This window comes from Nuphar pumila, chromosome 3 (genome assembly GCF_984573655.1).
Source record: "Nuphar pumila chromosome 3, dmNupPumi1.hap1.1, whole genome shotgun sequence".
Classification (NCBI taxonomy): domain Eukaryota; kingdom Viridiplantae; phylum Streptophyta; class Magnoliopsida; order Nymphaeales; family Nymphaeaceae; genus Nuphar; species Nuphar pumila.
In genome coordinates this window covers 8,116,184-8,139,897 of record NC_143251.1, presented here as the reverse complement: position 1 = coordinate 8,139,897, position 23,714 = coordinate 8,116,184, and the positions used below count along the sequence as shown (strand labels likewise).

The 23,714-nt window shown below is 39.1% G+C and overlaps 1 protein-coding gene and 1 pseudogene across 1 annotated transcript; one reads left to right on the top strand and one right to left on the bottom strand.

The window, feature by feature from the left end:
- The first annotated feature begins 344 nt into the window (after positions 1–344).
- LOC149841839 (LOB domain-containing protein 25 pseudogene) lies at positions 345–1,168 on the top strand (annotated as a pseudogene).
- Positions 1,169–17,816: 16,648 nt separating this feature from the next.
- On the bottom strand, positions 17,817–21,814 carry LOC149841838 (small ribosomal subunit protein uS10y-like). The gene is made up of 4 exons (XM_090001183.1): positions 21,750–21,814; positions 19,610–19,739; positions 19,385–19,498; positions 17,817–18,247 (listed from the first exon to the last, which is right to left on the bottom strand). Exons 2-4 carry the CDS (start codon positions 19,719–19,721, stop codon positions 18,105–18,107), a joined length of 369 nt encoding a protein of 122 aa, XP_089857309.1. The 5' UTR covers positions 19,722–19,739; positions 21,750–21,814; the 3' UTR covers positions 17,817–18,104.
- Between the last annotated feature and the right edge of the window lie 1,900 nt (positions 21,815–23,714).

The following is a 23,714-nucleotide window of genomic DNA, read 5'->3' as shown; positions in this document are numbered from 1 at the left end:
TTTTCTTATTTAATTTTTCTAGCTACATCTAGTTTGCCATCCTGATCTTTATTCTCTCTTTTAGATTTTTGATGTTGGTGGTTTTCTTTTATTTTCTTGGGGTTCTAATTTGCTGTAGGTATTCTTCGTGCATCCACCTGATTGAACCCCAAAAGATGAGAAGATAGATCTTTTTATTGGTTTATTTTTTTTTCCCTTCTTTTGAACTTGAACGTCGTTCTTGGTTTTAATACTGACCGATAACGTTGAAAAACGTTACATTTGTGTGATGGGGGATGATGGCCTCATCTCGACCCATCGATCAATATAGGAACTTTAGATTCTTTGGCATTTTGCTAAGTGGGGATCATCCCCACTTACTCGCTTTCCAAAACGGGGTCTAAGCCCTAACTTTTTTCAATGCAACGAATAATAGGAAAACGATGGCTGTCAAAGGAATGGTGAAATCGTCGGTTAGCTATTTGATCTCTCTCATATTATTTCCTTATTTTCCTTTGTTGGGGTGGGGAATAGCGAGAGCGATGGCGTCGTCTTCGAATTCCCCCTGCGCGGCGTGCAAGTTCTTGAGGAGAAAGTGCACGCCCGAGTGCGTCTTCGCTCCCTATTTCCCACCCGATAGCCCTCAGAAGTTCGCCAATGTCCACAAGGTGTTCGGCGCCAGCAACGTGAGCAAACTCCTCAATGAGCTCCCCCCTAGCCGGCGGGAGGACGCCGTGAACTCCCTCGCCTACGAGGCCGATGCTCGCCTCAGTGACCCTGTCTACGGCTGCGTCGGAGTCATCTCCCTCTTGCAGCACCAGCTCAAGCAGCTTCAGGCCGACCTCCTCTCCGCCCGCACCGAGCTCTCCCGCTACATGGCTGCTGCTGGCATCCCTGGCCCGATCCCACCTTCCTTCCTCCAGGCGGCAGCGGTTGCTGCCCACCACCAGCAGCAGTACCAGCAGCACCACCACCACCATGCCTCTACCACGGCCACCCCCATGGGCATCAGCATGGGGTTACCCGGCACAGCATCAAGGGAGCAGCTGTACAGGGAGCAGCAGCAGCAGCAGCTCCTGGAGTCACAGCAGATGGCCGTTGCGGTGGCTATGGCAGCGAGGGAGCAGCAAGAGTTGATGCGGAATTACGATCAAGGCGATCTTGGGAGGTTTGGTGGTGCAGGGTATGAACAAGGTGTGGGTGCAACTGGTGCTGCTAGTGGAGGCGGTGGTGGTGGATTAGGGTTTAATGCATTCGCTTTATCATCGGCATCCCCACCGTCATCAGGGTTCATAAGCCCACTTCAGGCTCATCATCACCACCACCAGCAACAACAAAGGTTTGGAGGTGAGGAGGAGAGGAAACCTTGCAGTAGCAGCAGTGTTGGTGGTGGAAGCACTGGCTTGTCCTCATGAAGCTTTGGGATCGTCTCGCCGGTTGTCGATGGGGACGGTCACTGGAATTGATCACATTTCCATTGTTTCCCGGTAAGGAGGAACAAAGTCCTCCCTCTCTCTCTCTCTCTAACACACACACACACAAGAAAGAAGCTATGATCATACCCTTTGCTAGGCTTTGAAGGATATTTTTTTTTGCCTGTGGGTTTTGGAAATTAAATTGCTTCTTCTTAACTTGTTTATCATCTTAATTCCGACCACCATTTTCTGGGATGCATTGAAAGTGGTTTCTAAATAAGCTGGATTCTGGCAGAATTAGACTAGTTTCTGCAGATTTCAAGAAATCAAGGTCTTCTTGTTCCCTGTGTGAATCGATGGTTGTTTGATTTTCTCAAGGCAAAATGCTGGTGTGAAAGGAACCCAGTTCCCACATCAAAAACACTTCCCATAAATCAAACGTTTGTGTGAATCTTCTTTAGTTCTTTTTTTTTCTTCATGAGTTCAGTTTGGAATTTTGTCTTGATTTTATGAGAAATATTTGCGTATGCTTTCTTCTTCTTTTCTTCTGTTTAGGTTGTTGAGTGAAGAATAGTTTGGATTCCTTCCATCTATAGTTATCAGCTTTCCTTTGATGTCGAATTGGGGTTGGTTTTTACTGATTGCTTTGCACCTAATCATCTTTATGTTCATTAAAGAACAGTTGAAATGACCACGAAATCGCTTATTTCCACAACCTGGTAGCTTTGAGTTGGAGGATCTTTAGTCAACGAGTGGAGTGGTCCAGCTGTTACTGAGGGGTTCGTTGGTCATACTACAAAATTTATGATGTTTATTGCTTCAGAGCGATCTTGGTGACGAAGAAAACTTGTTCTTGGGCACTTGGGATTGTTTGGTCCAGAAAACAAGACCTTTTTTATTCTTTTTATATGCACCTTTCTTTTCGTGTGTGTTTCCATTTTGCTTTCTCTCTCTCTCTGAGTGTGTAATGTTTATTCCCGCAGGCTCACATCTTGCAGAACTCTCCCAGCAACGAGTTGCGAAAAACAGAAACTAGCTTGTGAGGAAAGTAAAAAAGGCCAAGTTTTTCCTTTGTATTTTTTTTGATACATTTTGTCCGGCTTATATACGATACATTCTTTAAAAGATCCATTGAAATTGTATTACCATACTTTCAAACCCACCACCCACTTCTTCACGATAATGGAGTCTCTCTCTCTCTCTCACACACACAAAGAGAATTTTCTTATATAAAAATTTCATATATATTACAAGAGTTTTGAAAATCGAGAATCATGATTTGTCTGAGATATTATGTAGATTTATATTTTAGATCTCCTGAGGCGGGCTCATGCCAGAGAAGGATTCGGTGAATCATGAGTTTTGAAAATCTTTTTGGCAAAATTACTTAGATTTGAAGCATATTTTCATCTAAATAAGCAACAATAATCAAATATACAGTCTTAGAATATGTGAGGAACACCTGCAAGTGCCATGTTTTGAAGTACCACCTCTCTCTCTCTCTCTCTCTCTCAGTTAGCTAATCATGTAAAGGCTACAAGTTGTGAGGTAGCCAACCTTGAACAGATAGATGATAAAAAATATAAAATAAATTTCCATTTAGAGACCGATCATTTGCCCAATATTTCAAAAGGAGTCATTTTTCAGAAAAGGACATCAAGACCCAAACATTTCACTGAACTGTCAAATAAAGATATGAAGTTAACTTCATGGTTAAGATACATAGAAAATAACGGTTTTTAATGTTTAACGTGTGGTTTAGAAAGCTGTAGTTTGCCTGTTTATTATGCAATAAGGGCAGCTTAATAATTTTCTTATACATAATTCGTAGTTAACCTTAACTGCTACTGAGGTCTTCACTTGACAGTTTCATTGCAAAGTTATCCTGAAATGTCGCTTCAGAAAAAATGGACCCTTTTCAGTTTTTACAACATCAGATGAAAGGTGGGACTCAATGGAATTTTCTGAGCAAAGTAACAAGCACGTCAGAAGGGCATATGCTACTGGGAGGGTGCAAAAAGTTTTTGACTAATTTGGGTTTTAGAACAATGTGCCTACTGCTCCTCACCAGAAACTTCTACCATTATTATATACAGAGTGCTGCTACCTTTTAATCATCCTCTTTGCGATCTCTAGGATTCATAAAAAAGGGCTACTTTTTTTTGCTACATCTGGACTCTGTAGTCTGGACTAAAAGCTTTTAGTCAAATACGCCCTTTTTGCTTGCTTCACGTAATCCTTTCTGCTCCATTGTTTTTTAATCACTCTCTTGGTCCCAAAGTCTCCTTTTTCTCTCTCACCCCTTGATGAAAAATGGGCACGCAGTCTGACGTGACTACGGCCATCTCTGCAGACCCAGCTTATGAAATGCATGTAGCAAAAAAACTCACAGAAATTGTTGCGTGTGAATGCAGAGATCAACGTTACTTACAATATAAATATATGATGCAATGGCTAGATTTTTCCATTGAAATATCTCATGATTCCTGACTAGGTGGGACTAGTTTGGTTGACAATGTGAGTTGTCCATTAGGCCTATGAATGATATATAGGGCTGTATTTTTTTAATCTTTCACTGTCATTATCATCACCATTTACGATTGGTGTACCGTATAGCTTTGATATTTCTAGTTTACGGGTCAAAGAAAGATGCAGTTATAATATTAATAAGTTGGTGAAGCTACCCAGGTGAGATTTTATAAATGAAAGGGGAATGGAGCTTTAGAAAAAGAAAGTAAAATATATCTAAAACTGATCGAGTGATATCGATTTCTGGTTTCAAATTGTCTGGTTCAAATATAAAATATGTTGGTAACTTTGTGCTTGACTTTACCCGTATTTAAATTTAGTGAATGCTTGCATGGATGGTTGGCCAGTTTTATTAAGCTCTTATTGGCTTAGGTCCTGATGAATCGAAGAGTAAGATCCAATGCATTTCTTTCAGGTTCACCCAGCGAGGGCTCCAATCTCGACTTACTCTTTTTTATGTCAATTTGGTGGAGAGAGAGAGAGAGAGAGAGAGAGAGAGAGAGAGAGAGAGAGAGAGAGTTTTATAATCAAAGTGAATGGTTTTATAATGATTCTGATGGTCACAATGGAATAAGATAGAGCAGTGTTATTTATAAAATATTAACAAAGAAGTGATCATTTATGATGGGTTTTGCTTGGAAGAAGCATAAATAAACTGCCATGTAAATCTGTGCCTTGAAGTCTTATATTCTGACAAATTTCACAAATCTATTATGTAAGTTAGTGCACATTTATGCTCTTATATAAACAAATAAGAATATGCGAACAGAAAGTTGATTAGGCAGCAGCTCTTTGGCCTTTATACCAAGTCAGCAGAAAATCCAAAAAACTTAAAGGAGAGAACATGCCCTCTTTTCCTATCTGATATTATATATTCCTAACTGGGCCCCAAAATTCTTAACATATGAAACCTAACTGAGCTCGAAGATATGGAATTGGATGAGAATCTTATAAGAGAGGACGCCAATCACCATTTGGTGCACTATAGTCCTATAGTTTTGTAACCAGTCACACCATCAGCAACCACGTGCTCGTGTCAATTATATGTTGGCCATCTACTTTTGATAAGAAGGAAACACGAGCAAGACATTATGCCAACAAAGGCGCGCACATGCTCAACTAGGTGTTTGAATGAATGATCTATTAGCATATGTATATCCTTCTGTCATGACAAAAGAAGGAAAGAACTGTAAAATTATTGAAGCAATCCATGAACTTTTTTTGTCTCACCTGTTTATGCTTATTTGACGGTGGCCTTTGCTAGCAAGGAGCAATAATTTATTAGATCTGTGGAAAGCTCAAAACCAACTTTCCGTGTGCTGCCTAAAAAGTGAATTTGAGATGAGCATAGAAGACAATTGCTCAAGGAACTAGACTAGTTAAGGGAAATTAGAGTAGACGAGATTGGGAAATATGAATCGTTAATGACAGGCATCAAAGAAATCATAAAAAAAAAAAAAATTGTGATGCGGAAGAACTTCTATGACGGATGGCGTTCTAAGCATGGAGTTGTCAATGTCTAGAAAGAATCCTTGGCATGATTTCGGGCACGCACTAAGATCCATGATTTGTAGAAAAAGATGAATTGGTTATATATATATTAGTTTATGATAACCTAGGGAAAATGCATGTTCAATTTATGCTAATTCTAGGTAGTTGGTTCAAACCTTTTTTTTTTTGGACTGTCCCCGTAATAAGATGTTGAAGGAGTGTGGAGCATGCTTTCTACCAGGATATAAATCTCTATTTTTCGTGAATCCAACTTCGCAGTAAGTTCTGATGGTTGCAGGGGTTGGGTTTCCTGCCCATAAAGTGGGAGGTTGAGGAGGGCATTAGCCTGGAGGTGATTTTTAGGGTATTTATGTAATTTTGTCCTAGACTCCTTGTTGTATCCCGCAACACTACTAGACTCCTTGTTATATCCCGCAACACTACTAGACTCCATGTAAAATTCATAGACTCTTCTTATTTAAGGAGGCATCCTCCTCCATCCATATTGTGTATCTCAATCAATAACAGAAATAGGCTCAATGTTATCCTAGACTTAGGCAATTCTTGTGGAACCACGAAAAATCTTTGTTTTCGTGTATTATTTTTTTTTCTTTTGCTTTTCTGTGTATGTTTCTTTGATCCATCTGTAGGTCAAAGGGTCGTTCCCTAACATAAGATACCTGGTCACACTGGACTTTACCTGCCATAACTGTGGCAGCTAACCAGTGGCATAAAACCATGCCCTTCTCGACCCAGGGAGCCTTCTGCTTCGCCTTGCAGAAGGAGGTGCTCCCATGGGGACTCAAACTCGGGGTAGGGGGATATGTCCCTATCCACGAGCACGAGACCATGTGGGCAAGCACTCGGGATCTAGCTTCAAACCAGTTATTATAGATTTATTATTAGAATTATGAAGAGTTCCAATCAGTTTGTTGATTACCGGGTTTTGATTTTATGCGGCTCTGATTTGATATACTTGACCAACAGTAATTATCATACAGCTTGTTGTATGAATAATTGAGTGATCTAAATGCATGTATTACAACTTTCTTGTTCTAAGGGCATGTTTGCTTTGGTCACAAGAGGGGATGAACAGTCACAGCTGAGAAAGCGGAAGCTGTGATTGTGGATGACCAACCTTCACAAGATTCAAGGCAAAAGTGTTGAGATTGTGATTTATAATCACAGGATCTTGAGAAAATTTAAGAATCACCAACATTGCAGACATGTCCTAAAAGAGTAAATCACCAGAAACTCCAAAAGGTTATCTAGAAAGACGTGATAAAGCTTCCTAGGACCACATCTGCTAAGGTCCACAGGCTTAATGTTGATCTTTTAAAACATGTGTTCGTCATTGTTGTGTCATTGCACAAGAGATGAGTTCCACTTGCCATTGTCTAACTAAACGGCGTGACAGCATTAGCTCATTGCAAATCCTTGACCAAAAATCAAGTTAAAGAAAATGGCTAAGAAATCTCATTCGTGAGTTAAAATGTTTTAACCTCTCCTCTGTGAAACCCTTTTATGCCAGTCTATGCACATTTTCATGAAATTCCTACAGCATGAATATTGCTTGATTATCCGTGAGCTTTTCAAGTTTACAAATGGGCATGAGATTACTCATGGGGAACAAACATGCAAGGAGAAGGGAACTAACCTACACTTTCAAATTATATCTTAATCAAAGAAAACAAGCCTGAGAATTTTGAAGTTTTTGGTGCAATTCCTTTTGCTGAAAATATAGCAAAGTTTGGAAGGATGATGAAGCGTGAATGGTTTCATGGAGCAGATCACTCAATGTTTATATCATTTTTATCGGGTTGTAGTTCTGTTTATTCCCAAGGAGCATAATGGAGAAGCAAAATCTCTTGCTATCATGGCTACCACTAACGACGACAGACACTGGTCTCATTTGAATTAAGCATGGATTCCTCTATTTTAAATATGTTATCATTTCAATAAACAGTTAGGGGTCTTCCTAACCCCAACTTTCTATGTCGAAAAAAAAAAGATGTTCTAGCCAAAGTTTTGCCTCGGGTGCTGCTAGTATAGGATTTTCAAGCATAAATAACTGCTACCGTGCGTCCTAGGTATAGTATACACAGTCTGAATAATAAGCATTGGAATGATCGGCAACAGATGTCACCAACTTAGGCACCAGGCATGGCAACGATGCACCTTTCTGTGTTGAATTTTTTTTTTTTTTTTTATGATGAAACAAATCCCTCATCCAGAACCGGGTCACTTAATGAGCCTGCCTACCTGCAAGGGAAAACTCAGGTAGAGGACACAACCACCCAGCCTTATGCGCCCCAGCATGATAAAATAACGATGGCCTGTATGCATAAGGTGTTGAGTCCGGCGGGGTTTTTCTTCCGGCGAGGCCGCAGACTTCCGGCATCCCTGTAGCAGTGGCCCTGCATAGCAAACAGAAAACAGAAACACCCAGGGCGTACCTGAGGCGGCCATTGAAGGAGTTGTGCTTGCCGGAGAGGAGGTTTCCTTCAACTTAGCCGGTATGCAACCACCTCCGAATGCTACCTGTAAGTCGACCTTTTTCTCCTCTTGTAATTTCTGTATTGCGCTCATACAAAGGGTTGCTCATGAGACCCTTTTATAAACACGAAATGGGAACGGTTGAGTAACCGTTCCCTCTGATTTCAGGTTTAACGGAAGGAACGCATTCATGTGGGGAAGTGTTACCCACATCGTGGGTAACCACCACCAACGTGGTGGTTTAACCCAACATTCTCCCACTTGTTTCGACGATAAACCCTTTAATCAGAAAACCTTGTGAGAATGACTTGATAAATAGAATGGCCTTTATATTCTATTGTAAAGGTCCTTAGTTGAATCTCTAATCCTTATGAGATTAACAACAACCATAATGAGAATCAAAAGACTGAAAGTGATCACTTTATTTATATGCATATGTCAAAAAGAGTTTAACAATCTCATCCTCATTACATGTTAGGGATATAATCCCGGTGCTAGCCCTTTAGTAAGAGGATCAACGATCATCTCTTTGGTACCAATATTGATAATATGCACTAAATGATTCTCCGTCCTTTCTTTAACAACAAAATACTTCAATTCCATATGCTTGCATGACGTAGTACTTTTGTTGTTGTTCGAAAAGGACACCGCAACTTCATTATCACAGTAGACCTTCAGTGGCTTCCCAATGGAATCGACCACCATTAACTGTGATATGAAGTTTTTTAACCATATAGCCTACGAAGTAGTCTCATACAATGCAATGAATTCTGCCTCCATGGTGTGGGTAACAGTGGTCGTCTGCTTTCCACTCCTCCAAGAGATCGCTCCCCCAGCAAGTAAGAAGACGTACCCAGTAGTAGACTTTCTACTATCAAGGCATCCTCCTAAATCCGCATCTGAGTAGCCAATGACTTCGAGGTGATCAACTTTATGATACGTTAACATATAGTCTTTTGTCCCTTGCAAGTACCGCAAGACTTTCTTGGCAGCCTTCCAATGGGGTAAACCTGGATTAGACTGAAATCTGCCAAGTACCCCTACTGCAAAAGAAATATCTGGTCGAGAAGATGTTTGCGCATACTGCAAGCTGCCAACAACTGATGCATATGGATAAACACTCATCTGTGCTTTGTCAATATCGTTCTGTGAATAATCCTTTAGGCTCAGCTTGTCACCTTTTGATATGGGTGTAGAAGTAGGAGAACAATTCTCCATCCCATATCGCTTTAACACCTTTTCTATATAGGATCTTTGGGAAAGGCCTAGAAAACCTTTTGCTCGGTCTCGACGAATCTCAATGCCAAGAACGTAAGCAGCCTCACCCATATCTTTCATATCAAAATGTGATGCAAGAAACTGTTTTATCTCTAAAAGCAACTTTATATCGTTGGTTGCAAGTAAAATGTCATCCACATACAACATCAATATAATGAACTTACTCCCACTTTCCTTAAGGTATATACATTGATTAATAATGTTTTCTGTAAACCCGAAAGTCACAATGACTTGGGAAAATTTAATATACCATTGTCGGGAGGCCTGTTTAAGTCCATATATTGATTTGTTAAGCTTACAATCCAAATGATCATTTTCAGAGAAACCAAGAGATTGTTCCATGTATACCTCTTCATTCAGATCCCCATTGAGGAACGCTGTTTTCACATCCATCTGATGTAGCTCTAAGTCATAATGAGCTACGAGGGCCAGAATAATCCTCATTGACTTTTTAGTTGAGACAAGAGAGAATGTCTCATTATAGTCAATACCCTCCATCTGGGTGAATCCTTTAGCAACCAATCTTGCTTTATGTCTCTCTATGTTACCTTTGGAGTCCTTCTTAGTCTTAAAGACCCATTTACACCCTACGGGCTTTACTCCTTTAGGTAACGTGACAAGATCCCACACTTGATTTTTAGCCATAGAGTCTAACTCTTCTTTCATGGCTTCAATCCAGTGCGAAGATTGTTTGCTCTCAACAGCTTCCATAAAATTCAACGGGTCATCATCCATATCTATGAAATCACCAGGCTTCTGAAGGTACACCACATAATCAGAATGTATGGCAGATCTCCTAATCCTTGTGGATCTCCAAACAGGTCATTCCTCAGGCTCAGATTGAACCTGATCATCCTGTTCGTGCTCTTCCGCATTGTCCACAATAGGTTCACTTTGGATTTGTGCATTAACAATCGAATGATCAACCACACCATCATTAGGAATAACAATGTGGTATCTTTCGATGTTTTCCTTAACAAGTGATGAAACTGGATCATGTATTTCCTCAAAACCAATGCTTTGAAGTGCACTTAATCCTATTGAACCATCTTCTAGGAATTTAGCCTTATCCATTTCAACAATCTGTGGTGAGTGAGATGGGCAATAAAATTTGTACCCTTTTGATCTTTCTGGATAACCAATGAAATATCCACTGGTTGTTCTTGGATTAAATGCTTTAATGTAGGGGTTATACAGTTTAGCCTCTACAGGACATCCCCATATGTGCATATAAGACAGTGATGGTTTTCTACCTGTCCACAACTTGTAAGGAGTTTTAGGCACAGATTTCGTAGGAACCTTATTCAAAATATGCATAGTTGTCCTTAAGGCTTCACCCCACAACTTTATGGGAAGTGTTGAATAATTCAACATAGCCCTGACCATTTCTTTAAGCGTACGATTTCTCCTTTCAGCTACACTATTCTGATAGGCACTACCAGGCATGGTATATTAAGGCACAATGCCTTCTTCTTTAAGAAATCGCGCTAATGGTCCTTCTCTTTGCCCCATCTCAGTAAATCTACCATAATATTCGCCACCTCTATCAGACCTGACTATTTTAATAACCTTATCGGTTTGTTTCTCTACTTCTTTCTTAAATTCCTTAAACATCTGAAAAACATCAGATTTTTCGAAAATCAAGTAGAGATAGTAGATACATATACCGAGAATAGTCATCAATAAAGGTGACGAAATATTTTTCGCCTGTGTAACAGGGGAAAAATGGTCCACATACATCCGTATGGACTATTTCTAATATCTCACTACTGCGTTTGACACCCTCTTTATATGTGTTTGTATGCTTAGCCTTTATGCAATCAACACATGGGTCATTGTCAGTAAAATCTAGAGATTGTAAGATCCCTTCATTTACCGGTCTCTTTATTCTCTTTTCAGAGATATGACCCAACCTTCGATGCCAAAGCATGTAAGATTTATTATCTATCATGCTACGTTTATTTCCAACCAATGCGTATTCAGAAGTCAAAGACTCCTGAGTTTGGATCTTCACATTCAATCTATATAAACCATCATAAATAGATGCAGAACCAATTTCAATTGAATTTCTGAATATGAACAATTTGGAATTTTCAAACTTAAAACAATATCCAAATTTATCCAACTTTGAAATTGAAATTAAGTTTCTACTATACGATAGAATATAAAAGATAACATGAAGATCTAAAATTACGCCCGTATCCAGAGTAATCCTGCAGGTTCCAACACCCTTCACATGTGAACGCATCTTGTTTCCCGAATAGATGCTTTTTTCATGCATTGTTGGTTCTCTTCTGCTCAAGAACAACTGTAGACAGTTGGAAATATGAACAGTAGCACCATAATCAATCCACCAGCTATTTTCAGGAATTTATAATAAATTACATTCATGAGAAACAAATGACAAATTACCTCTCTTTTCCAACCACTTCTTGTACTTTATGCAATCTGCCTTTATGTGTCCCTTCTTCTTGGAAAAGAAACACTTTATGGGAGCAGAGTTAGATTGCTTGTCTTTGGATGACCTATCCCCAATTGGCTTCTTCCTAGCATTTCTCTTAAATGCATTCTTCCTTGGTCCTACCTTGGACGTATGAGAAGCCATATGTGCACTTTGCACATTCTCACCTTTCATCCTCTCTTCTTCTTCAACACACTTGGATATGAGTTCATTAAATGTCCATTCATCATTATGTGTGTTGTACGAGATTTTGAAAGGTCCGTATTCCAAGGGTAAAGACGTTAAAACTAAATGCACTAGGAAAGAATCAGAGATAGTGAGCTTCATGTCATTCAACTGAGACGCTATGTTTCTCATCTCCAAAATATGCTGGCGAATGTTTCCCCCTCCAGTATATTTCATAGATATCAGTTTTGACATCAGGGTACTGGCTCTGGCCTTGTTTGAACTCACAAACTGTGCCTCAATGGCATTCATGAATTCCCTCACTGTTCTGCATTGTGGGATAGCACTTCGAATGTTCTTAGCTACTTTAGATTGCAAAAGCAACAAGCTAAGTCTATTCGAGCGCTCCCACTTCTCAAAAGCAATCTTTTGATCAGCAGTACTCTGATCAGTGAGGGCAGCGGGTTCATCTATCCTTAGGGCCAGATCTAGATCCATATACCCTAATGCAAAAGTAACAGTTTCTTTCGAATCACTAAAATTGGATCCATCTAGAAAAAGTATAGAGCTAGAGTCATCTAAAATCATAGAACTAGAAACTGCATGACAAAAGACACGTATCAGGAAGCATTTATACGAGACTAAAACTTTAGTGGAAAAAGCAAAATGATAAAGGCCCTTGATATGCTTCTTTCCAGGCGAGTGAAGGGGGTCATCAGAGTCCTACTTTAGTAAGAGCTCCGACACGCGAAACCACTTTGCCTACCGACCATATTTGGTAAAACTAAGGTTCTTGTGAAGATAGACCATCAACAAAAGGTATCTTTGGATACACATGTGTGATGTATCTCGACACATTTACCTTATTTTACCCTACTTAAATTCCAAACACGATAAAACTACATTTGGATCGTCTATCGTTTCATGAATATAAGTACAATGTGCATATCGGCTTAGGAACTGTATGATAGTATAAAATTCATTTATGACTCACGTGTATTCAGTCACTTTGGTGATATGAAAACACTGATTCATCTAACTATCCTTAATGCTAATATGCAAAATTATATCTTAAAATGGTCCGTAAACCGAATGGACCAGACATATGACTCTTGAAATGGTTCCTAAACTGAATGAACCAGTCATATGTATCACGAACCGGTCTTAAAGCACTCTGAACCGGTCTGAAACAACCCCGAACCGGTCATCCAAGGGTCCGAACCGGTTCTGAACCTTATGAACCGGGTCAAATATGAACAAAAGTTCATTAAAACCCTATAACCGTATGCCAAAACCCCTGTATTTTCTTATATTTAAGAAAACATGGTCTTAGCATCTCGGAACCGGTGAAAAACTGGAAGAAACCGGCCAAAAATGGCTCCGAACCGGTCCCGAAAGGGGACTAAGTCAGTCCCTGATCCGGTTCAGGCCAAATAGTGCCAGGACCCTTCTGGATCCGGGTCAGACCCGACTGATAACTGGATCCGGGTCAGACCCGGGGTTATCCGGATCCGGGTCAGACCCGGTCAAGACCGGATCTAGGTCAGACCCGGTTAAGACCGGATCCAGGTCAGACCCGGTACATACCGGATCTGGGTCAGACCCGATACTAACCGGATCCGGGTCTAACCCGGCTCGGATTGGATCCGGGCCGAACCCGGTAATAACCGGATCCGGGTCGGACCCGGTAACCGCTGGATCCGGGTCTGACCCGGGGTTTACCTTATCCGGGTCAGACCCGAGCGGGTCCCCACCCGAATCCCTGATCCGATCAGGGTCACCTTATGGATCGAATTCGGGTGGGCGGGTCCGGTTCAGAAAATGAACCCGACCCGAAAAAAAAAAAGGGTCGAGTTAGGGTTTACAAAAACCCATTTCGCCCTTTTTCAAAAAATGCAGGGTGTTGCCGCCGCCTACCGGCAACCAACGTCGGCGCCTGCCGTCGATCAAAGCCGCCGTCCGCCGGAGACCAACATCGTCATCCGCCGGCGACCAACGTCGCCATCAGATGGTGCCCTTCTCCGGCGAAAAGCATCCATCCGCCGGCCAAAACCGATGCTGCAGAAGATTTCAGAAATCCGGCGACTCAAAAAATCGTCGGCGATAGCTCCCGCAGCCTCCTAATGGCGGATGAAGAAGAAGACGCCGACGAGATCCTCGCCGAGAGGAAAAACCCCCAAAAACCAGAGGTAAGTATTTATATATATATATATATATATATATATATATATATATATATATATATATATATATATATATATATATATACTGTCGCCCAACGGCGACAGTCGCCGGTGCCGGCGACAGGCGCCGGTGACCAGCAGCAGGGTCACCCCACGGTGACCTGCGTTTCTGGTCAAAACCGGAGCACACCCCGCAGCGGAAGCGAGGTGTGGGCCCATAACCCAATGTTGAGTCCGGCGGGGTTTTTCTTCCGGCGAGGCCGCAGACTTCCGGCATCCCTGTAGCAGTGGCCCTGCATAGCAAACAGAAAACAGAAACACCCAGAGCGTACCTGAGGCGGCCATTGAAGGAGTTGTGCTTGCCGGAGAGGAGGTTTCCTTCAACTTAGCCGGTATGCAGCCACCTCCGAATGCTACCTGTAAGTCGACCTTTTTCCCCTCTTGTAATTTCTGTATTGCGCTCATACAAAGGGTTGCTCATGAGACCCTTTTATAAACACGAAATGGGAATGGTTGAGTAACCGTTCCCTCTGATTTCAGGTTTAACGGAAGGAACGCATTCATGTGGGGAAGTGTTACCCACATCGTAGGTAACCACCACCAACGTGGTGGTTTAACCCGACATAAGGGGAATTCAATCCTGAGCCTTTAGCATGAGACAAGACTCTGCTGACTGTTGAAAATTTCTGCACGATCCAAAGGGCGATCATGGAGATGCCAAGAACCAATTGGCTTGGAGGTGCGCACTATGATGCTCTCTTATAAGCAACAATTGTCTCTCGAGTAAAAATCATATGTAAAAGAGTGTATTGCAACTTTGCTTATGGGATACAACCAAACACGCACCTCTCGTGCTTTTCTCAATTACGACTACCATTACATGGTTACCTTGATCAACCCCATAAAGAAAAAGAAAATAGCTTTGATACAAGAGTGAAAAGAAGAATATGTCTACACCAACCAAATCATTATCTATGGATTAAGGGACCATTTAGGGTATATATAGACCGGGGTTGAACAACTGGTCAACAAGTTCTTAGAGGTTCGTTAACCACAACATTTAACATGTCTCATTATGGCGCTTAAAGCCATGCATGCACCCACTAACGTCCAGAATGTTGGACTAGCCGTTTGTGCTAGGTGGTACATTCAGTTATGGTTCAGAATAACCCTTGACTGGTTGGTAAACTTTCCTAAAATGAGAGATAAAAAGATTGGTCAAAGTCAAGCCCAAAATCCGAACCAAAACAAGCCGAGTCAAATCCAAATTCAAAGTCTAAAGTTTAAAGTTCAATTGGCAAGCCCCTTGAGGGTCATGCTCTCTAAGTCAATGCTACACACTTTAAATCCAATGTGTTTCTAAAAAATGTTTAATGTGGGACTAAATAAATTTTATAAAGTTAACTTTTCTTCTAAAACTCATTTTTCAAATAACTTATGCAAAGAGAGAGTTATTTTACCAAAGAATTTGGTTCAAAAAATCACTAATTTTGAGACAAAGCAACAACAATCCTCCATGTGGGTCAAAATTATAATAACAAAAACATGAAGCTATTTGTGAAAGTCATATGTATTGAACGAACCTTTTGGGTTTGAACCTTCCCTTAGTGTGCACGAGATTCAAAACAACTTAGAAACTAAGTAGCTAAGTAGCTAAGTTTTGAACTTAGTCCCCATTATGAACATCTTAGGCTCATTCACACACACATTGCTTTCATGTAACCATATGTGTCATCAATATATAAAGGTTGCATATATTAAGAGTATTATATAGTATCTCATTTCATGAGTACTCTAGAGACAACTTAAATCTCATATAAGGTGACTCACACAATCACACTCAAACAGTTGAGTCAATTAAAAGTAGAAACTTGTTTAAACCACTTTAGCCAAATTGGCTTATGGATGTCATTAAGAGTCATAGGACTAATCCTTATATCATAACTTTTGAGCATTTACATCAAAATGAGACATGAAGATACTCTTTATCTTCATATATTATATATAGGGATGACAGTTGACCGGGAAGTATGCAGGGAAGAATCTCTTAACCCCCGCCTCATCTCAAAATTTTGCCCTTAATCTCCATTTCATGGCTCACGTACACCCCTAGACATTATACTTTGAAGGCAAAAAAAATGTTTTTACCGAAAAAACAATAGTGAAAAACTATTCACCTGAATGTTGCTGGACAAACGGTTGTAGACCACAAGAACCCTAGGGTTATGAAAATCAGACATTCATCTGCAAATAAAGGATTGAGAAACGAAGCATCATTTATATAAAATGGAATTTCACAAGAAAAAAACTTGCAATGCCAGTGCAATACTCGTCATAATTTCGCAATATCGGACTTTCACAAGTTTTTGCATAATTTCGCAATACCTCATGCAATACTCTTTTGAAATTTCTCAAGGTGCGAACTTTTGCAATACTTTAAGAATTTTCGCAACGTGGCTTGCGATACTCATCACGGGTTTCTCAAGTGTTTTAAAATTTTGCAATCCTTTTTGGAATATTGCAACAGTGATTTTGTTGACGAGTTTCTTGGGTCAAACTTTTAGTGACATGACCCATGAAAGTCTTCACAAAGGGTAAAAGATTTCATAGAAAAGTAAGAACCTGTAGAATTGTTCATTTGACAAATTTGGTAAATTATAAAGCTTTTTTTAAAACACAGCATTTTAAACATTAGGTACGGTCATTTTTCATATTAAAATTTCATAACCATTCTTAAAGCCTTTTCTTTACATTATTAATGAAATAAACGCGGTTTAGGTATTCAATCGTATCTAGTAGCATTTGAAAATAATATTTTATTGGCTTCTTTATTGCATATGTCAAATCACCGATCATACCATTACATACATGGTTTCCATGTAACCTGGAGAGGCGCATTACAGTACACGTAGGCTTGTAGCTAGAATCTTACTTAAAATGAGAACATACCTGATTCATTCAAGCATTTCATGCCTGGTTAATTTGTGGTTGATTTAACGTTTTCTTTTGGTTAGACAAGCTGAAGGGTGGTCCTCAGCGCTCTTTGAGACCTTCGGCTGGGACTGTTAGGATTGGTTATGGAGTAGAACCTATCCAACAGAAGGTGTTCAAGCTCGGCTCATTTTTATGATGAGTCGTGCCAAGCTGAAGCTCTTGGTGAATCTGAGCCAAGCCAAGTTGGAGATGGCCTATTTACAAAAATACATTTTCTCAAAGCTGAAACTAATAGAATTTAAACTGTAAACCAACACAGCCAAGCTGGAATTTACTTATTTACAAAATAAATATATTGTTTCAAAGCAGTAAACAATAGGATCTAAACTCCACACTTATAAGCCAAACACTTAAACCATTTAGACTATATGATTAAAGTACATGTAAAAATATTTTTATTACTAGTTAATGAGCATACACAAGCCTAGTTGAAGCAAACACTTCTTTTTCGCCAACCAGGTCTTGGAAAGCTGAATAGCAAGCAATGAGCAGCTCATCATGTTTCCCAGCCCTTGGAACCATGCATCTCATCCAACCTAATTAACACATTTTCCAGCACATCTTTGAATTTTTCCAGATCTTTTTATAGCACCCCACCCCTTCTAGGCCTTGAGAAGTCTTTGCGCAATACACGAGTCTCTTTCAAAATATTACAACATTGTAATTCATGAACTTGGTCAAGTTTCACATGAAACTGATCCCTCTTATGCACCATTAGCAAAGTAAGTCCCCAAAGAAAGAATTTGTTGTCCACATGGATAGCGGTAAAGTTCCAAACAAAATGCAAATTGAAGAGAATAGATTCATTCCCACTTTAGAGAAGGCTAATACGTCCAAACAGCACCAACTACTTTCAAGTTTTTGGAGTAATCTTAGATTTGAAATTACAGCCCAATAGTTACCAACGCCAAAACCAAATAAAAGATCAATGTAGCCAAATCTGAAAACTATTAAAATACAAAAATCAACAGCTCTAACTTCCTAATTCAGATTTCCAACTGGAAGGTCAGTTCACTAGCAGAAAAAAAAAGTGAAACCCCACAATGGCGCTCTTCAAATCCTTCAATCCTGACTAAATTCATATAGTCTAAGAAAAATATAAAAATTGATCGCTCATGGATCTGCAATCGTCACTTCAACCTCTACACCAGGTTCAATGGTGATTGATGTAATCTGCTTTACAACCTCTGATGAGCTTACAAGGTCAATGACCCTTTTGTGGACTCGCAGCTCGAACCGGTCCCAAGTATTAGTACCTGGTGTCAGACAATAAATATTAACATGATCACATCTTTGATTAATTCATCTGAAGAGAAAAACCAATTGGTTATATAAAATTGTGACTGGCTGGAGGTGCGCAGTCAACAGGGAAGTACATATGAGAAAGAAACATAAACCTGAGCAAAACCCAGAAAAAGGAAAAGATTCCAATTTAATCAACAGAAGAACTAAAAGCACAAAACCAAACTCCTAAACACTGAATAACACCAGTTTAATTTACAGAAGAGCTAAAAACACAAAACCAAACTCCTAAACATTGAAGTTTCATTGTACGTTTCAAATTTTTAGCAAATTCCAATTGCATGTTCCTTCCACATCTTGTGGAAAGCAAGGCAATGAATATTCTTCCTCTGCAAATTGTTGCACAGTGACTTTGTAAATATTCGATCTCAAATTCTCAACTAAGCAAGGAGATACAAAGAAGCAAGAAGAAAGGAGAGAAAACTAGAAGCATTCATCAAGGAACAAAGAGAATAGAGATACAACATATACGGGTCAACCCTTCTTTTCAACCCTAAACATGGACCAATATGATCCTCTTACTTCGCCAACAACATAATGGAGGATCTAATTACATAACTGCTCTCATACACATATCATAATACATGACTGGGAATTACCGCAATTGAGATACATAATATTGCGTTTCTTAACAGTAAACAATGACCTTTCACGAATGTTGGTCATGAATACAACCCTTCATTTATATCCAACAATGTGCACATTCATGTAGTATGGCTACCTATAAAATTATTAGGGTAAAAAACATACTCAAATCCAAAAAATAAATTAGAGCAGTGTTCTAATACACCCCTTACAACTTTACTCCATAAAAACAGGAAAAAACAGATTCATAATAATTAACTCCAAGGAGTTAATAGCACATAGCACTATCGTTAACTTGCTCTTGCATGATGCATTACATTACATTATATATAAGTAGCTATCTTGTAGATAGCAGCCTCAATTATAATGCAGCATACAACTTTATAATATACAAGTCCAATAAAAATGATTTTTATATTTCCACGTCTTTAAATTATTTTGCATGAAACTGCCAAAGAGATGAAATTTTTTCCAATATGCGAGATAACTTCAGAATAAAAGTATACCTTCACCACATGGTGACTTTCTAGTAGTTATATGCAACACTTTTGTAGGCATCCTTACTGGTCCTTTAACTTTAAGCCGTTTGTCCTTTGCACCCCGGACAAGGTCAGCACAAACTGTGGATGTAAGCAAACCAAGAAATAAAACACCTGCCTTTGATTTCCAGAAAACAACAGAACATGGAAGTTCCTTAACAACAATAAAAGCAAAACAAAACCATCTGATACCTTTTTCAAGGTTCTTTACACTTTTGGAAGAAAGAGTAATTCTTATCCTATGAGCTTGTTCTTGTGGTTCTTCCAAACCAGGTTTCATTGGCTTCATCATGCCCAATGCCATTGTAATGACCTCAATTCACTGCCCAAGCATCAAATAAAAAATAATAATCCACAAAATTAGGTTAGAAGTAACAGGTTAGGCTAGATGAATGAAACAGCAAACCTCACTAGCAAGACTCTGTTGACCAAGAAATGATAGAATGGTTTAAATCACTGTCACCAATATCGCCAATATTTTGAAAATGTCGCGATATTATCGGCTATTTCAAGGTAGGTGATAATATCAGGAATATATCACAATATTTTCAAAATATCGCAATATTATTGTGATAATATTGTGATATTTTTTGAGAAAATTTGTTTTTTTTTTAAGTTTGCATTTCCTATTTTTTTGTTTCTTTTATATCTTAAAACCTTTAACACGTGTTTCTTTATATTTTTGAAAGAAAAATAATGCAAAACTTATTATTTTCTTAGCTTTTTTGTTGTTATTTATATTTTTTCAACCTTTTAAACTCCCAAGATTTTTCCGATATTTATCAACTTTTGAAAATCTCTCCGAAAAATACCCTCACCGAGAAATTACCTTTAATGATACAGATGACTATGGTTTAAATTTATGGCACATGGATACAACTTGTATATAAGGGGATATGGAACAAGAGTCAAAATGGAGCATCCGTGTGACATAGGTTTAAGTTCAAGTGCATCAATTTTAGAACACAGGAGAAAAGAACAAAATACCCATTCAGCTGCCAATGCTAAATGGACATGCACAACGTACCAACCTAATACCCATGATAATTAAGAAACACGTTGAAAGCAAGGAACACAACACTGTAAAAAGTGGATCAAGTAAAAAACCAAGACGCAAACATAAATGAGGTCAAGACATGTTTAGCCATCTCACACACTTGTTTGAATATTCATATCAAGTGCCCGAATATATGTGACTATTGTCCTGTTATCCGGACAGGGTATGTCCGGGTACATCAGGTAGACATCCGAGCCCTAACATACCATTTTTTTCAATAGGTCAAACAATATTTACCTGATACCAATTTACATTGAACATGTGATAATCATACTAGAATATGTGACTACTTGTTTACACTGAACATGAAAGTCAAGACATGTTTAGCCATCTCAGACACTCGTTTGAATATTCATATCAAGTGCCAGAATATATGTAACCACTGTCTTGTTATCTGGACAGGGTATGTCGGGGTACATCAGGTAGACATCTGAGCCCTAACATACCATTTTTTTCAATAGGTCAAACAATATTTACCTGATATCAAATCTTTCCAATAACATAACTAGAGTCCGACTAAACATTGCCCTAGTTCTGTGCAATAAGTTTCACTCGTGAACGCTGCGTTTGTTTTTATACCTAAAGGACATTTACATAGTGCATTTGAATCTCTTTGTGGGAGACTCACGATCCCTCTGTATGTTTACAAATACCCAGTTGAGCTGCTCGAGCACGAGCTTAATCCAAAGACAACGACAGTTCTACCACCATCTACGTGCATAAGTAGAACAACAATCCACCAAATTTTCCATCGAAAAATCTCAATGTAACGCGACATCTCGATGTAACGCGACCGAATCAAATCGGCAAGCACGGCGTACATCAATGGATAGGATCAAATACAAAGCAACCAACGAAAAAATAGGAGGTACCAAGTTCCTCAAATCACACGAACACCGCGCCGAAGAAAGGGCTAAACACTCTCTACAGTAAACATCAGCCATAAGTGAAGATGAACAAGCACAAGAGAAACAAGATAAGCGCAAACCCTCCCAGACAATTCTCACACGGATTCAGATCGATTACTCTTTCACCAACCAACCTCACAAACCCAACCTTATCAGAATAACTCGAATGCAATCCTCAAGATCCCTACCCTATTCCCCACAATAAACAACCAACTGAGATTGGCACTATTGCAGAGAAGAGAAGAGGAATAAGGAGAAGCAGAAGAGCAAGAAACTACACAGAGAAGGTGAAATAAGATGGATCCGAAACTCGCAGAATATCAACAGCAAGCTAACGATAAAATGGAGGAGAAGGGATCGAACTTACAGAGAGAGAGAGAGAGAGAGGACACCACTGTGGCCGTCGAGCTGTGATGCGGAAAGAGATGAAGCGGTGGGCTAGGGCTCCAAAGAGGCCGACTAACTAGGGTAGCAAAACGTGTCGGATATGGATCGGATATGGTTTAACCCGATATTGAATCCGATTTTGAAATATGGATTCGGATTCGGATTCGGATTCGGATCTAGATCCGAGACTAACTCGGACCTCACCATACAATTCCACATCCGATTGGAGAATGAGGCCCTAACACATCATAAAATGTCCAAACATTCAAGCCCGTGTTTAATAGGAAACTAAATGGATATGAAAAACAATGGGTAAAGCATAAGCAGGAGGCGAGTATTAAGATGTAATATGAAGCGTGGATTCGTTTTGGAAGTTACTGTGCAAGCGTATAATAAGAACGAATGAAAAGCCGTAAGGAAGCGAGTTCGTTTTCCCAAGAGTTGCACTTCCTGCTTAGGAAGCGCGCTTCCAGTAACTATGATCAAACGTATTGATTTATTGTTATTGTTATTGTTTTAGTCGACGGGTAAACTCTGGTCGAGGACCAGGTCGTTTAATCCCCGAATGTTGAAGAAAACAAGAAAAAAACAAGAAGGGTAGAGTTAAACTAGAACCCAACCACATCTCTATCCAATTCTGACCCATAACCATTAATATGGCTCAGATCGGGTTCGGGCTATGTGTGAACTTCAGCCTGTTTGCATACCTGCAACTAACAGTCAACAACTTATATCATTCTGAGCACGAATCTAGATGTGTTGGATCAGGTCTATGCAGGACCTCGAAGATGGCTAGCTCCAATTTGGATTCAGATCTTGGGATTGGACTGGAGCCGATTGAATCAGGTCTATGTGACTATGCTCTCTCTCTATCTCATTTTTAATTATTCTTTGAACATGATTTTGATTTTAAGGATTTTATTTGTTTTTTTAATTAGTAAGGTGTGATGTTTGTTAGGGTTTAGGTTTTTTATTTAGTTTAATTTCTAAATAGTTATTTAATTAGGGTTTTCTGTATTTTTGTAATTAGCATGAGGCATGTAATGGATGCTCCATTTTGGTTAGAATATTAAGTTTTTTTCTTTCAATTACCATAAATCTATGAAATTTTTAGGAATTAGGGTATTTGATTTGGATTTTTTCAAATGACATGAATGTTTAATTAGGGCTTTAGGGTCATTTTTGTCCTTTTATTTTTTCTTTTCAATTATCATAGATAATAGCATGAACATTTTGATTTTAAGGGTTTTATTTGTTTTTTTAATTAGTATAATGTATGATGTTTATTAGGGTTTAGGTTTTTTATTTAGTTTATTTTTTAAATAACATGAATGTTTAATTAGTTTAATTTACCAATGAGGGCTCCACTTGTTTGGCAAGAGCAGTTAGTGCACATCACCCTATGTTGGAACTTTGCAAGTTCAAATCCCAATGGTATATCAAATCCTTAAATCTTTGATTTTTGTTACGATTTAAAATTTTTATTTTGGTTTTTTTAAATGACATGAATATTTAATTAGGCATTTTGTATTTTTTTCAATCATTATTAAACATGATTTCATAAATGCATGCTTAATTTGGTTAAAATTGTAAGGGTTTTATTGTTCTTTTTCAATTAACATATCTATGAATCATATTTGTTAGGATTTATGGTTTTGATTTGTTTTTTTACTTGGCATTTGTGCCCACCCTAGTTTAGATTTCTCGTTTGTCCCCTAGATGTAAACCAATGTCCTGAACCAATTAGATCTAATCCAACCCAATCTTGATAGACCCATGGGTTTGGGGCTGGTCTGAAATCAATACCTGCTTCATAAATGGATTTATTCTTGGGTTAAAAAAAAAGAATCTGAACCTGTTTATATCTGACTGATTTTTGTACCCGACCCAACCAGTTACTTGCAATTTGCACCTGAATCGATCTAAACGTGAACTGGTTTGCTCC

What these genes read in the sequence shown, in the direction of transcription:
- LOC149841838 (XM_090001183.1), bottom strand. Translation starts at nt 19,721, where the DNA reads ATGGCATTGGGCATGATGAAGCCAATGAAACCTGGTTTGGAAGAACCA. An exon ending in TGTAAAGAACCTTGAAAAAG is followed by an intron (nt 19,499 to 19,609) that starts GTATCAGATGGT and finishes TTACATCCACAG; the next exon opens with TTTGTGCTGACCTTGTCCGG. An exon ending in AAAGTCACCATGTGGTGAAG is followed by an intron (nt 18,248 to 19,384) that starts GTATACTTTTAT and finishes GTCTGACACCAG; the next exon opens with GTACTAATACTTGGGACCGG.